This window comes from Primulina eburnea, chromosome 12, assembly GCF_022965805.1.
Source record: "Primulina eburnea isolate SZY01 chromosome 12, ASM2296580v1, whole genome shotgun sequence".
Classification (NCBI taxonomy): domain Eukaryota; kingdom Viridiplantae; phylum Streptophyta; class Magnoliopsida; order Lamiales; family Gesneriaceae; genus Primulina; species Primulina eburnea.
In genome coordinates, this window is record NC_133112.1 from 35,858,700 (window position 1) to 35,873,301 (window position 14,602).

The 14,602-nt window shown below is 35.4% G+C and overlaps 4 protein-coding genes across 4 annotated transcripts; 1 reads left to right on the forward strand and 3 right to left on the reverse strand.

The window, feature by feature from the left end:
• Positions 1 to 316: 316 nt before the first annotated feature.
• LOC140807383 (uncharacterized) lies at positions 317 to 1,955 on the forward strand. Its single transcript, XM_073164214.1, has 2 exons — positions 317 to 458; positions 1,475 to 1,955. Exon 2 carries the CDS (start codon positions 1,478 to 1,480, stop codon positions 1,709 to 1,711), a length of 234 nt encoding a protein of 77 aa, XP_073020315.1. The 5' UTR covers positions 317 to 458; positions 1,475 to 1,477; the 3' UTR covers positions 1,712 to 1,955.
• A 2,163-nt stretch (positions 1,956 to 4,118) lies between these two features.
• Positions 4,119 to 6,295, reverse strand: LOC140806855 (lectin-like protein LEC). The gene is made up of 2 exons (XM_073163375.1): positions 6,156 to 6,295; positions 4,119 to 5,106 (listed from the first exon to the last, which is right to left on the reverse strand). The coding sequence occupies exons 1-2, from the start codon at positions 6,293 to 6,295 to the stop codon at positions 4,119 to 4,121; spliced, it is 1,128 nt and encodes a 375-aa protein (XP_073019476.1).
• Positions 6,296 to 7,556: 1,261 nt separating this feature from the next.
• LOC140808223 (pentatricopeptide repeat-containing protein At4g22760) lies at positions 7,557 to 9,615 on the reverse strand. The gene has a single exon (XM_073165293.1). It carries the CDS (start codon positions 9,521 to 9,523, stop codon positions 7,745 to 7,747), a length of 1,779 nt encoding a protein of 592 aa, XP_073021394.1. The 5' UTR covers positions 9,524 to 9,615; the 3' UTR covers positions 7,557 to 7,744.
• Positions 9,616 to 10,390: 775 nt separating this feature from the next.
• Positions 10,391 to 14,037, reverse strand: LOC140807811 (uncharacterized). The gene is given in 4 exon segments (XM_073164774.1): positions 10,391 to 10,906; positions 10,908 to 11,321; positions 11,323 to 11,352; positions 13,151 to 14,037. Coding segments are annotated over 4 exon segments (1,536 nt in total). The 5' UTR covers positions 13,931 to 14,037; the 3' UTR covers positions 10,391 to 10,594.
• Positions 14,038 to 14,602: the final 565 nt, after the last annotated feature.

Consider the following 14,602-nt stretch of genomic DNA (forward strand, 5'->3'; position numbering starts at 1 on the left):
ACCTTCCTTACGTCCAGGAATGAACATCTGGAACTTGAAGTTTACAAATGACTCAATTATGAGCAAATATTTTATCCAACCAATGTGGGACAAATAACACACCCTCCTCACGTCCAAAAAATGAACATCTGAAGCGTGAAATTTACAAATGACTTAATTATGAGCAGAACGGGTGACCCAACTATGACAGTCCAATATTTAACGATGGAACATGAGCTATAATACCTTGTATAGAAAGAGTGATTTATATACAACGTGGCAGCGGTCCATAAAAATTGGTACTAAATCGGACCCAATCCATTGTTTGACCCGACTCATATTATATACACTGAAATAAATATACAAAGAAAAAAGGTCAAAACAATTTTGGAGAAGAAATACTCTGCGATTACTTCACACAGTTCAGTTAATCCGAAACCGAAGATCCAAAGCCAAATTTTGTTCCTTAGTTTGACAAGGTTAGCTGAAATTTACTCTGATGAGATTTGTTTTTCAATTCGTGGATCGAAAACTGAACTTACTCTTTGCCGCATTGAAAGAACCCTTTCAATTTCATCATTTGTGGTTCGAATTGAGAATGCTCTAGTACTTTTGTTTTAAGGTTTATAAGCCAAATTTCCTAAGATCTGCCAAGAGAACCAGAAATATGGGTATCTCATACCTTTTCTTACTGAAATCTCTCAAGAATCGTTAAATCCTTCGTAAATTTACTGCAATTTATTCAATTTCTACAGTATTGAGCTGATGTTCGTTATAGCGCGGAAAAAAATTCATGTCTGATATATTTAAGATCTGAAATTCATCGAAGTGCGAAAAAATCCCAATTTATCAATCAGTTGTGGAATATGCTTGAACTCTGAAAGATTTAAAGTGATTTTTGAATCAAATGCTGAATAATAAGAATATTTTAAAAGTGGTATAATTAAGTGCTGAAGTGCCTATGCTTATTTCTTATTTTGTTTTTTCTGAACTTGAGATATTTCTTATATCATCTGTCAAAGTGCAACCATTTTGAATGAAGGAAGCTTTGCCTTATGCCTCATTGCATCTTATCTAGGATTCATTTGCTTGATGCACGTTGATGATTTAGCAAAGTATGATCTTCATTTTAATTCTTCTTTTATGTTACGTTGATCTCATTAAGATAGAGAGAGAGAGAGAGAGAGTGCTATCGGAGTGCTATCGACAGCTGTGGGGTTATCGGACTATTCCATTTCGCATGAAAAGTTCAACTATTATTGGATCCTCACTCTGTGTCGAAGAGTAGCTCAAGTTATTATAGCTCTGGTAGAGTAAATCACAATAATCTCTACATGCTACTCTGATATCGAACTACCCGATACGTGAACTGAATCATCATACATATCTCTTTCTAAAATATGTTTGTCTAATTGTTTTAAGGAAACTAGAGAGTATTTTATTGACATTAGAGGGAATTTATAAACTAGAATTTATAAATCATTGCATGCTGCAGGAAATGGGGCTGTGGACACTGCTGGAAGGCTGCCTGCTTCTTGCAAATGCACTGGCCATATTAAATGAGGATCGATTCCTTGCCCCCAGAGGATGGAGCTTCCAAGAGTATTCAGGGGTTAAGAGAAATTCATTCAAGGGTCAGATTCTTGGTCTCATATATGCAACCCAATACTTACGAGTTCCTCTTATACTTCTCAATTTACTCTGCATTGTTGTAAAACTGGTATCTGGCTGATTTCCCTCGTGTTGCAAGGTTCACATCATATGTTTTCTTTTCATTTTTCTTGGGTTGGTTGGTTCAGAACTTCTACAAGGACATTAATGTCTATGACTTAAAAATGTCAATGTTGTGTAGTAGATTCAAGATTTGTTTGGTCATATCTATGGGATGATGGGATGGTTGATACCCCCACATGATAATGGAATTATGGGCAGAGAGTTGTTTCTGCATAAACTAGTAAACAAAAAGTTGTCGTGTATTTCGGCTTTGTGGTTTCGGTTAGTCACTAAAGAGTGGACAAAGCCAGCTTCATTTACTTCCTTCTATTCATAATAGTTATGAAGTGAAGATAATGAGCCGTTCACGTTTATCAATAACGACGGACATGCATGCCAATATTTTTGAAGTATTTTACAAACTACAATTCCTTTTTTATATGTGAAGAGTTTGATTAAGTTAACATAAGATGAATGTGTTCCCAGACTCCATGAAGTAGTTTATGCACGGACATGATTCGGAACCCGCAAATGATTCAGGCGTGTGTGATGATTTTGTATAAAACCATCGTGACTCAATTCCCATGAAACGATTCATGCAAGGACGATTTAGTCTACAACCAGCATCAATCAAATTTTGTGTAATATAGTGTAGTACATAATAAGCATTGATTCAGTATATCATAGTCACAAAATCATTCAGTATATCGTAGTTACAAAAGTCATTCCCGATGTTATCAACTTGTAAAGTACCAACAAAACAACTCGCGCAAAAAAAAAATGCACGTTAGTAGCACAAGCGCCCGGTCTTATTTATGAAGTATTTTCCAATTCGGATAAACGAATTATGCACACATGAACATTCCATGCATTCACTTTCCATACCTCCACTGCTCAAGGATCTATTGTATTGGTTCCATATGTGTCAACTGGAGATATAAATATGAAAATTAAATATAAAATTTAATATTGAGATTTATGTGAATTTTTTTTATAAATTATTAGGGTAAAAACCATGGACAAGATAAAAATAATTCCACTATAATATTTATGATGTACAATCACTCATTGTGTTTTCAAAGAGAACACACACTCTTTTAATACAGAAGAACAAAGTAACTCACAAATATTATAGAATTACACACTCAAAAAATAAGAGATGCTCGAGAGAAGAGCTGAATAAATTTTTGGGATGATAAGAATAGGTGGAGGGTAGCTCTATTTAACACTTGGTTGTCATTTATTATGGCAACCAAAAAACCCCAACAATCAACCACATCATTCCCCGTTAATTGCTAACACATTGTACGTGTTATGATTGAGGCTTTAAGCTAACTTAACCTCAAACATGATATCAGAGTCAAGGTTCATTGTTATGTGTTGGAGTGTCCTATATATAGACCATTCGATAATGTCTCGTAAACTTCACGTTTCAGATGTCCATTCTTGGGCATGAGATTGCATATTAAATATTCCATATTGATCAGATTAAGTCTTTGAGAGTTGTATATATGGTCTTAAACAATCAACCTTTAACTGTACATAAGCGACACGTATGGCAACATGACGAGAAAGACAATGAGACTCAAGGTCTCAATGACACGTTTATTTAGTTTGTTTTCTATTTTTGGGTATTGTATTTGTATATAAAAGTATAAAACATGTTTTCAGATTATGTTTCTGCTTATATTGTCGAATATTAAACATGCATATGCTTTGATAATTCTCACAACTTAGATGCATACGAAATCACTTTCTTCTCAAAATTAATACTAATATTTTAAAATTAACCTGTCTACAGTGGAGAAATATTTCATGCGTGTGGACAAATAAAGATTGTTGTATTAACAAAAAAAAATGTCAATTGTGTAGTCGCACATATTTCTTTCCAGAATATTGATGCGATCGAGTTCAGCTTAATTTTGCAAGTTTCCGCGGCCAGAATAAATTATGATACGGTTGGACCCTAGGAAACCATCTTTATCAAAAGGTAGATTTCTAAGGCTTTCTTTCCCTTCAGAGGAAACAATTCCATTATGCCATACACTTGGAAAGTAGTTCTTAAAATGAGAATGATAACTTTGTGAATAGTTCATTTTTCTCTCAGCATATTTATAATAACCACACGCGCAACATAAAACTAATCTCTGTTGACTCTTAGCAATTCAAAAAAAGCACTTTATATTCCATCCAGAAAAAAGTAGCACAATCTAATTCATACCATGTAAACAGTGGTGTAAGTATCAAATTAAACAAAATGCCCTATCCATCAAGGAAACACTAACCAGATTATCTTGAGGGATTTCGGGAGCAAAAGGGATATAAAATAAGCAGTCAAAGACAACTATACATTCAAAGCTGAAATCATCCAGAACAGAATGCTCCACCAGGTTATATTACAAAGCTTTAAGAAGAGAAATACATATCTAATTCTTAGCATCACTCGAGTTGTCCACAACTACATTGATCTTTTCATAACTAAAACCCCCTGAATGCACCGTGCACTTTGCGGGGATTGTCAGTATTGTCTCCAAGCTATTTTCAAATAATGCCCACAAGAAAAGAACAATTAACGCCAGCAGCGCTCCACATCCAATGATGAAAACCAATCCAGAAAGAAAACCCAAAGCGCAGATCCTTTTCTTTTGCGCCAGTCTCTTCTCCTCTTGCTCTTGGGAAAATGCCCGTGGATCCAACGGTTGCGAATGAAGCCAAGAAGGAACACTCCTTGTCCTGAACTTCCATGAATACACACAACTGGTCTGCCTTGTCTTTCCACTAGATGAACCCAATCCCACAAAAACTTCTTCATTTTTCCACATTTCACCCAAATCAATCCCATAAACCAACAGAGGATCATACGGCCTAGCACCACCAAATTTAGCCAATCTAACCTCTATCCTTTTGGAGCTTGAATCGTAATCAACCCACGAATGCAACTTCATCCCACTATTCAAAACCAACTTAACCGATGACACATTGCTAGTTTTCATAGAATAAAAACAGCCCACATCAACGCGAACATGATTTTCGTTGAAATCTCCCACATCCTCATCAACCGAAGTGTCAAACTCCACCCCAAGAAACCTCCTTTCCTGAAGAACCCCAAAACCTCCTTTCGAAAATCTCGCCAACATGCTTCTGGGAACAACCAAAAACGCGAGACCATCACCGTTCTGAGGTGAAATCGAGAAACTGAAGTCCGTGGAAAACGAAACCGGCTTTCTTGACTTTGAGTATGAGTTGAAAAACTTAACGGGCCTTTTCCGAAAAAGAAATCCAGAGCTCGGAGAAGAAATTATTGGGTCCGTGAGCTGAACAATAGAGGAGTCGTTTGTGAATTTGGCGTCACCTATGAGAACAAAATCGGAACCAAACTGGGGCTTGTCGGTGACTGAGAGCGCGAATGGGGAGCTGAGAGAAAATGGCCGCAAGGTAATTAGACATGGAATTGAGTAAATGGAGTGAAGCGTGAAGGTGGATGGGTCATATTTGAACGATTTTTCCAGAGACTCCAGAAGTTAGGGTTTGTGTTCTTCAGAATTTGGGGGAGGTTGAGTGAAGTATGTACCAAGAGTGCCGACAGAAAGAGAGTGAAAATGCTGATCACAGTAATTATTATTATTAAATTTTTATTAAAAAAAAGTAGTAAAGTATTTCAGCTACCTTGAAAAGTCGAAGATGAGTAGATACACTATTGTTTGAATCTTAATTTTAGGGATAATATCCTCTTTTAAAATTAGGAAAAATCATAAAACGAGAGTTGATGAAAAAATCTCAATCAAGATATTTTTTAATTTTTTTAAAATTTTTTAAAAAAAATTAATGAAAAAAATTCAAAAAAATAAAAAATAATAATAATATTTTAATCTAAACACATAATAACAAAATTTTCGATTTAAATTTGAAAGTTAATCGTAGAATATTAAAAGTATATTTATTAAATCAAATAAAAAATTGTTAAAAAAATAAAAATATGCAAAATAATTATTAAATGATGAAAATTTATCATATAAATATACAATAAATTTTGTTCAAACATACAATATATAAAAATATAGGTAATATTTTTTTAAAAAAAAAGTTCGTGGGTCAACCCGCGACCCAACCCGACCCAACCGAAACCCGCCTAACATGGCACTAACCCGATTCCACCCAACCCGAACCTGAAAAACCCCAACCCGAACCTGATTTTTTTCGTGTTGGGTCGTGTCGGGTTGACGGGTCGTGTCGCATTTTGACACCCCTACTGAAAAGTAGAAAATGAGTAGATATCACTATTGTTTGAATCTTATTTAGGGATAATATCCTCTTTTAAGGACAAAATACCTCTTATAAAATTAATATGTTAGGAGCTTACATTTCATTCAATGTGAGTGATGAGTGTTTGTCGCTCACTAAATAGGAGTGGTAATGAAGTATATCAACTTTACAACAGGAGTAAACCACGATGTGATCGTTACCAAATCTCCCTCACAAATTGACCCTGCAATTGGGAATCGACCGGTGAATTTGATACATTGTGACCGAGCGTTTCATTCTTAAAAAGCAAAACAATATGGTAGCAACTCAATCTTTTAAACGCACAGATGCTAAGTACCATGGTTCGTAGTTACCCGAATTATTGCCCTCAATTAGCACTCATATAAAAATATGTCAATTTAGTCCTTAAAGTTTTTTCAGTTGGCTCGAAATAATTTACAACACATTGAGACTTAAGTTTTAACACATGGAAATCACATGTAATATGAACCAGATTAAAATACTGAAACTCATATTTTCGTTTCATGATTTCATTTTATCTTAACTACTCAACAATTGAACAACGCAGTCAATGATATTGCGCAAAATAAGTGTTCATGCGTCGAAAATCCTCCACAACTTGGGAAGCAATGCATTACATTTGAACTATTGAGGATTTTCAATGTCCAAGCACCGATTTTTTGCATAATGTTGATGGCCGCCTCAGCTGATTTGTGAAAGAAATAGGAAAATCAAATGATTTTGATGTAAACAAAGAACTGATAATCATAAATCTCTCATTAACAAGTTGTCGATTACAAGCAACAAATTCAAAAAATCCATAACCGATGAACTTTAAAATGTCAATATAGTTGAATGCAAATGAGAAAAAACGATTAATGCAGTTACAGTCAAGGACAAAGAACATAAATCTTTAACCGAAAACGGTATATAGTTTCGATAATATCAAATAGACAAAAACTTGTGTGAGACAATCTCACGGGTAGTATTTGTAAGACGGGTCTCTTATTTGGGTCATTCATGAAAAAATATTACTTTTTATGCTAAGAGTATTATTTTTTATTGTGAATATGGGTAGGGTTGACCCGTCTCACAGATTAGGATCCGTGAAACGGTCTCACATAAGACCTACTCTAAAAAAAATTGGTTTATAGAATCTAATCTAAATAACAAACTAATCAATTAAATAATCCTAACTCCAGGCTGCATGCATCAGTTTCGGTGGTAGTTTTGCATTTCTTATCAATTTTTGTCTTATCCACTATTATTAATTATTATTAGGGAATAAATTGTAGAATTGAAACTCAGGAACTTAAATTTGTATTTTATGATACTGATTTTTTAACCATTTAAGATATTGATATTTTTATTCTTGACAAAATAATTGAACTTCAGAAAATTATCTTTTCTCTGTCCTAGACATGACAAATTTAGTGGGCTCTAACAAAATATGATTTGCACAGAAAATTGGGTGCGTGGCGAAAAGAAAAATTGTACAAAATTATATGTGGTACCTTTTAAGCTATAATCCATTAATGTTTTCACTTATGTCACATCTTACAAAAATTACTTTATAAATTAAATATTTGGACCAATAATTGAAGCTGAGAAGACAAAGGAGGAAGCTCTTCTTCCAATACGTTGTTTCACAATGAATATCGACAGCTTATATTACATTGAACTTGTACACGATGCGAAGCAAATTTCAAAATCTTGAACATATGTTTTCCAAAAAAAAAAGAGTAAAATTTTGTCCTAAGCTGACATTACATCCTACGGTATGAAAAATTTAATGGGCTAAAAGCCTAAACGCACCATCTGATGCAAATAGGTTGGTTTGGACGCCATCCGTCCAACTAGAACCCGGTGTCCTGATGAATCCCTTGTCTTGGATAGACCTCCTCAATTTTTCAGCATCATCCCACCGGCCAGTGGAGGCGTAGATATTGGCGAGAAGGGATTGATAGCCACTGCTGTCGGGCTCTAGCTCAAAACAATTCTTGGCCGCAACCTCCGCAAGTTCCACATCTTTATGCACACTGCAAGCAAGAAGCAATGCTCCCCATACTCCTGCATGAGGCTGCATAGGCATTTTCTTAATCAGTTCATGAGCCTCTTTCAATCGCCCCGCCTTACCCAAAAGATCAACAACAATCGCGTAATGATCCACAGATGGAAAAACCCCAAGATTTTGCATGGACAAAAAACAGTTGTATCCTTCTTCTACCGAACCAACATGATTATAAGCCGTTAAAATTCCAGTATAAGTGACTTGGTTAGGGGTGACTTCAGCATCCAACATCTCCTCAAACAGCTTGATGGCGTCTCTTGGCCTACCATTTACGCCACAACCCAAAATCATTGCAGTATAAGAAACTACATCCTTTTTGTGCAAGCCATTAAAAAGCTCGTAGGCTTTGTCTATGATGCCACACTTTGAGTATAAGTCGATAAAAGAAGTCACCAAATGGTCGTCCATTACAATCCCCTGTTCCACCACGTATGAATCAATCCAAATGCCTAATTTCAAATCTCCTAATTCAGCGCATGCAGAAATAACACTAGCTAAAGTCATTTTATCAGGCCGCAGATTAATATTCTGCCGTAGCATATCATCAAACAACTGTATGGCCTCTTTTGCCCTGTAATTTTGAGCAAAGCAAGATATCATGGCATTATACAAAAGCCCAATTTTCTTACCCGTTTGATTAAAAAGCTCTTTGGCAGACTCCACGTATCCGTACTTGGAGAATGCGGAGATCATCTGAATGTAAGAAATGGTGTTTCTCTGTGGCATTGCGTCAAAAAAACTACGTGCTAATACCAGTTTTCCACTATCTATGTAGCCAGTAATCATCGCATTCCAAGAAGCAAAATCCCTCTCCGGCATTTGGCGAAACAGCTCGTACGCCTGCTCCATGTTATTCGCTCTCGCATACCCTGAAACCATTGAATTCCAAGATATTACATCTTTCATAGGCATTTCATCAAACAAACTATGCGCCATTTCCAGTTGGCCATACTTAGCGTACCCAGCTAGCATTGAATTCCAAGAAACCACATTTTTCCCGGCAATACCATCGAACACCTTCCGTGCGATCTTCAAATCGCCCACTTTCAAATAAAAATCCAAAAGAGCAGTTTGAACGAAGACAACGTCGCAGAAACCCAACTTTTGCATTTGCCCATGTATCATGACTCCACCCACTTTATATAAAACCTTTCCACAAGCCTTCAATGCTGACGACACAGCATATGTGTTCGGAATAAATCCTGAACCATGCCTCCGCACATAGAGAGAAAAGGCTTCCTGATATTGCCCATGTAGCGAAAGATGCCGGATTGTGAATGATGAGGGCCAAACATCCGGGGTTTGCATGTACTTGAGGATTGATTCAACGTAATGAATAGTTCTTGGAGAACAATGGGCAGCAGAATTGAGGGTTTGCCGAACTAAAAGTGATTCGATATGTCTATCACCGTTGATAAGTATTTGACAATGAATTTGCTTTGCCTGCTTGATAGTGAGAGACTCGCACAGCAAAGTCGTGAGTTTCGGAGCTTGCATTTCAAATTTTTACCTCCGTTCATCGATCGATCAGCCGCCACCCGCCGATAATCGCATGCCCACAGCTTCAAATTTATGCGGAGCTGACCAAGTTCTTAATAAATAAATAAATAAATAAATATATATATATATATATATATATATATATATATATATATATATATATATATATATATATATATATATATAGACACACTATTTTTCATTTATATAAATTTTTGATTGTACTAAACAACACAATATATATATAAAATAATATATAAGCATAACAAATCAATATTATTAATATTTTTTTAGAATGAGAAACCTAGATGTTGCAACAATTCGTTGCACTGTCATATTTTTATGAGTAGGTCTGTTACGAATCTTTATCTGTGAGACGTGTTAATCATACCGATATTCACAATAAAAAATAATACTTTTAGTATAAAAATAATATTTATTATTTTTCATGGATAACCCAAATAAGAGATACGTCTCACCAAATACGATTCGTGAGACCGTTCACACAAATTTTTTACCTATGTTTATATCATCAATAGATGAATGATAAATCAAATTTATGGACATGGTAATTTATAATTTAATATTTTATAAAAACTTGTCTTAAACATTCGATTAAACAAAACTGAGTCATCAATTAATACTGTCATCATTCGCATTTGACGGTAAAAGAGAGGGTAACATACATCTAATTTGATGACTATTTTTTTTCTAATTAATACATATAGGTGACTATACTGCAATTTTTACATGCAATGTTTTCATTGAGTTAATTGTATTTTACCTTCAAAACTCCCTATTCTTGTATGTGCATGGATGGTAGTCTTGTATAGTTATGAAAACATTGCTTGTATGCCATTAGGATTAGGAAACGAAGGCAAATATTGAATTACTATTTAAAGGGCCCGAAGATATTTAGCTAATATAGCATAAGAAGTAACCATAAATATATCAGAAAATTGGCAATGATTATTAACATGTCGTGCCACCACAAAACTAATGAATACATTTACATACCTGATGTTAACAACAATGGAGTTATGAAATAGAAAGGAGAAAAAAAAGAGTCTACAGAAGTTCATCATCGCCTTCATCCTCGTCACTCTCATTGCAATCATCATCAATGTTAGCATATAGCATGCTCGATTGCTGACTTCGAAACTGGTTGATAGCATCTTGTGCTTCAAAAACCAGAGCATCTTTTGCGACTTTAACTAGATTCACCTCTAAATTACCCGGGTTTTTGACACTTCTACCATGTATTGACCTAGCATTCCTTAATGATTCTGCTTCTCTTTTTGCATCCCTGCAGTGCAGCTGATCTATGTACCTCTCGTGCAGAGCCTTGTTTTTAATCTGCTTCAGAACTGGGGGACTGACGAAATCTGGTTTCACCTGGTCTTTTCAATTTTGAAAATTGCTTTTTACAGGCCGAAGAAGACGTCTCCCTGAATCTTGTAAGAACATCAGGTCCAGGTCCTAGGTTTGGTATTGGAGTGGAGAATACTGAACTATCGAGTAAATTCAGAGATGGTGAATCCATTTTTGGTTCAAGAACGGCAAACAAGTCTCCTTCATAATCTAGATCCTCCTTTTGTTGCTTTTGCAGTAGTTGTCGCACCATCTTCTGTGTGACAAGACTCTTCCTCTTGCTCTGTTTAAGATTTTTGTGTTTTGTTTTAGTAGGACTAAGAAGCTCACTAGCAGAAAACGAGAATGATGATGGCTCTTTTTTTTGTGTTCTGGACCGAGTTCGAGGTTGAGGTGGGGTCAATTGCTCAGAATGAATTCTATCCTAAACATTCTTGTGCAGATTTTCCGGGCACCTGCAACAGATTTCCGTGACTATTAACAATGTGAAAAGGAAGGTTTTAATATGATGAGTCTAGGAAAACATTTAAGGTTCCAAAATGTAATAAATAAATTATCCAAATAGGTTACAATTGGAAATATAACTAAATAAACTGTCTGTTTAACATGAATTATCTTCTATAGATTCCGTTTCACAAGTTAGGATATATGACAAAACAAAGTCAATATCATGTATTTCATTAAGGTCTCATTTTTTGAAGTCATGCTATGGTACTATATCCATTATGAGATTCTGCATAATCAAAGGTATGATACAAGCAAGAAAATCTAGGAATTGGAACAAGCAAACTTGATGAAGCATATAAATAATAACTTTAGTTCGAAAGGAAACAGTTGCAGAAGCGGGTATGATGGATCATGTGTGCGCAAGTGTAGACTTTGTACAAAGTGTAATTTTCAAGTGCAATTTTGAATAGTCGTTTGAAGCAAAACAAATAAGAAGAAAATTTTGATTTTCAAGGAGATTTGAGATTTGTTTCCTCAAATAATAATAACTAATTTTATTTGTCTAACTAATATTCTCTGACCCCCATTGTCCTGTTCTCAACAAATGACTTAGGAAGGGGAAGTCTGTTGGTGACAAGACAACCTCGATACTTAACAACTTATTCTTTCAGAAATCCTCAGTTGGACAAATATTGACAGTATCTACCCCAAAATAGAACTTATTCTTCCAGTCCACGGACATCATTTCCACTCAAAATCAGCCCACACATAATTCTTTAAGAAAAATCAAGAAGAACACAAGTCGAATTGAGGGCTTTACGAATAATCCAAAACACCATAAATAGAACATAATTCATTAGTTTGACTCGAAATAGTCTCTCAAACTGAGAACTTCACTATAAACATTAAGCTAGTCTTGTGTCATGATTGTGAGGCAATATGAACGTGCTTCACTGTTTTTAAAATGTCATCAGCAATAAATATATATAAAAAATTGCATCACATGTATTTTAAGAAACTCATTCTCGCATCTATGATTTAAAAACCTCAACTATGGCAAACGTGAATAAGACTGTTGAAGTCCATAATCTCATGACAGCAACACAATTGAAGTGAAAGAATGACCCAAGGAAATTCTGACAAAGACTTTGAGTACCCCATATTTTTACTCCAAGTTCGGAATATCCATTATATGAACAAAATTGTCAAGTGCTATAGACTTTCATCTCTGCTGACTCTCCAAAACTGGAAAAGAGACTAATAATTGTAGTCACTTGTATCTGGAAAATCAGACCAAACTTCTAGTAAATTATATATTTTGGAATGTGGAAGCACCATACAAGCCTCACTATAATGTTTATTGTTTCCACATAAATAAAAACAAATTTAAATTTAGGCGTGCCTCCATTATGTGATAGCTGCCTGTTCTTTCTAAACCGAAACCAGCCATTGAGAAGAACAGTAAAATCATTCTTCTTCAGCCGCAATATGTACCAACAGGGATGCCAAGATACTAATTTCGAACAATACTTTTCTGCGCCTCAAGAAATGAGACTCGGAACACCAACGTTCCTTGCTGGATATTGGAAACTCTAACTCCTAAAACATAAATGGTCAGACCGACGAAAATTTGGTGAACGAATTATGCTCAAATTCGTGATTTTGATTGCAAAGTCAATTATATTTGCAGGACGACTGTTACCTGGATTGCAGCTGGTCTCAAGACAGTATAATATTATAATCTTTTTTCATGTAAACAAGCAACTAGAGTAAAACGAACGACAAGCAATATAAAAGAAGCATTACCATCCTAGCAACTCTTTTCCAGAAATGAGGTGTGGGCTTGGCGGTGAAATAAGCTCTTCGCAATGCAAGGTCTTCTTCCTTGGTCCATCCTTGAAAAAGCTCACATTCTTCCCCAACTTGCCCTCGTTTCCTCTTCTTACCATTCTGCATCTTTCTCGGGCAACTTTCATATCCACTTCCTCTCTGGATGCCACATTTTTTGTCATCGCTTTTGTCAAGATTGTTAGTTGACGCATCTTTAGCCTTCTCCACCTTCTCAGTGACTATCTTCTGGCTGGAACTACGAGTAATCCTCTTATCAATGCTTCCTAAGCATCGCTCACGCAAATTTGAACCAACTTTAGACTTCCCTTCTTTCCGCGAAACTCTAACCTTCTTGCGAGAATCCTCCCCAGAAACACACGCATTCCCTCGGTTATCAACATTTTTACTTCCACGAGCAGATTGCCTAGTCACCCTCTTCTCCATCAAATAACCCTTCTGCAAGTCCTTGGTCGTTTCATTGTTACCCGCTTCAGCTCCGCCGTCCACTTCTTCTGACCTTCTAGGCCCTTTCCTGGATTTTGCTGAAATTTTACTTTTTCCACATTTCTTCAGGGATTTGGTAACGAATAAGCCTGGAGCTGTCAAAAATTGATCTGGCTGAAGAACTTTTCCTAGTCCTAGCTTCCGGGTTCCAGGATCTATCGCGTCAGTTCGATTTCCGTGAAGAAATCTCGGGGATCTTCTCGGTGTAATCGTGGGTTTTTCTTCTCTATTTCTGAGCTTGCTTTCAGGCATTTCCTCAAACAGATGTCACGCAAATGTTAAACTGAGATGGGAGGGAGGTGAGCCGAGCTGGGTTGTTCCCCATTCAAACTTTAAACAATAATGCCCGGAGCTACAAATGAAGGCCCAACGCGAAGGCCCAAATTTGTACAAAATATTTTCTTTAATCAGATCCTACATTCGAGTTTCCGTTTTCAAAAACATTAACATTTATCAAATTTTTTAGAAATTATATTTAAATAATATTTTAAAAACATTTTACAAAAACTTTATGCAAACACGTATTTTAAAAAAAAAATCATTTATAAAACACTGAAAACATTTTTAAAATATTTATTCAAATGAAGATACAGATTTTGAGTCGGTTTTTTTATTATTTAATATAAATGCGATATTCTCAATTTCATTATTATTAATTAAAATTGAGTAGGTCTTTTATGAGATGGTCTCACGAATCTTTATCCATGAGACCTGATCAATCATACCGATATTCACAATAAAAAATAATACTCTTAACATAAAAAATAATACTTTTTCATGGATGACACAGATAAGAGATCTGTTTCACAAAATACGACATGTGAGACTGTATAACACAAGTTTTTACCATTAAAATTTACCTATATTATTATGTTTTATTATGTTATGGATGGTTAAATATTAAATCAAAGAAATTTATTATTT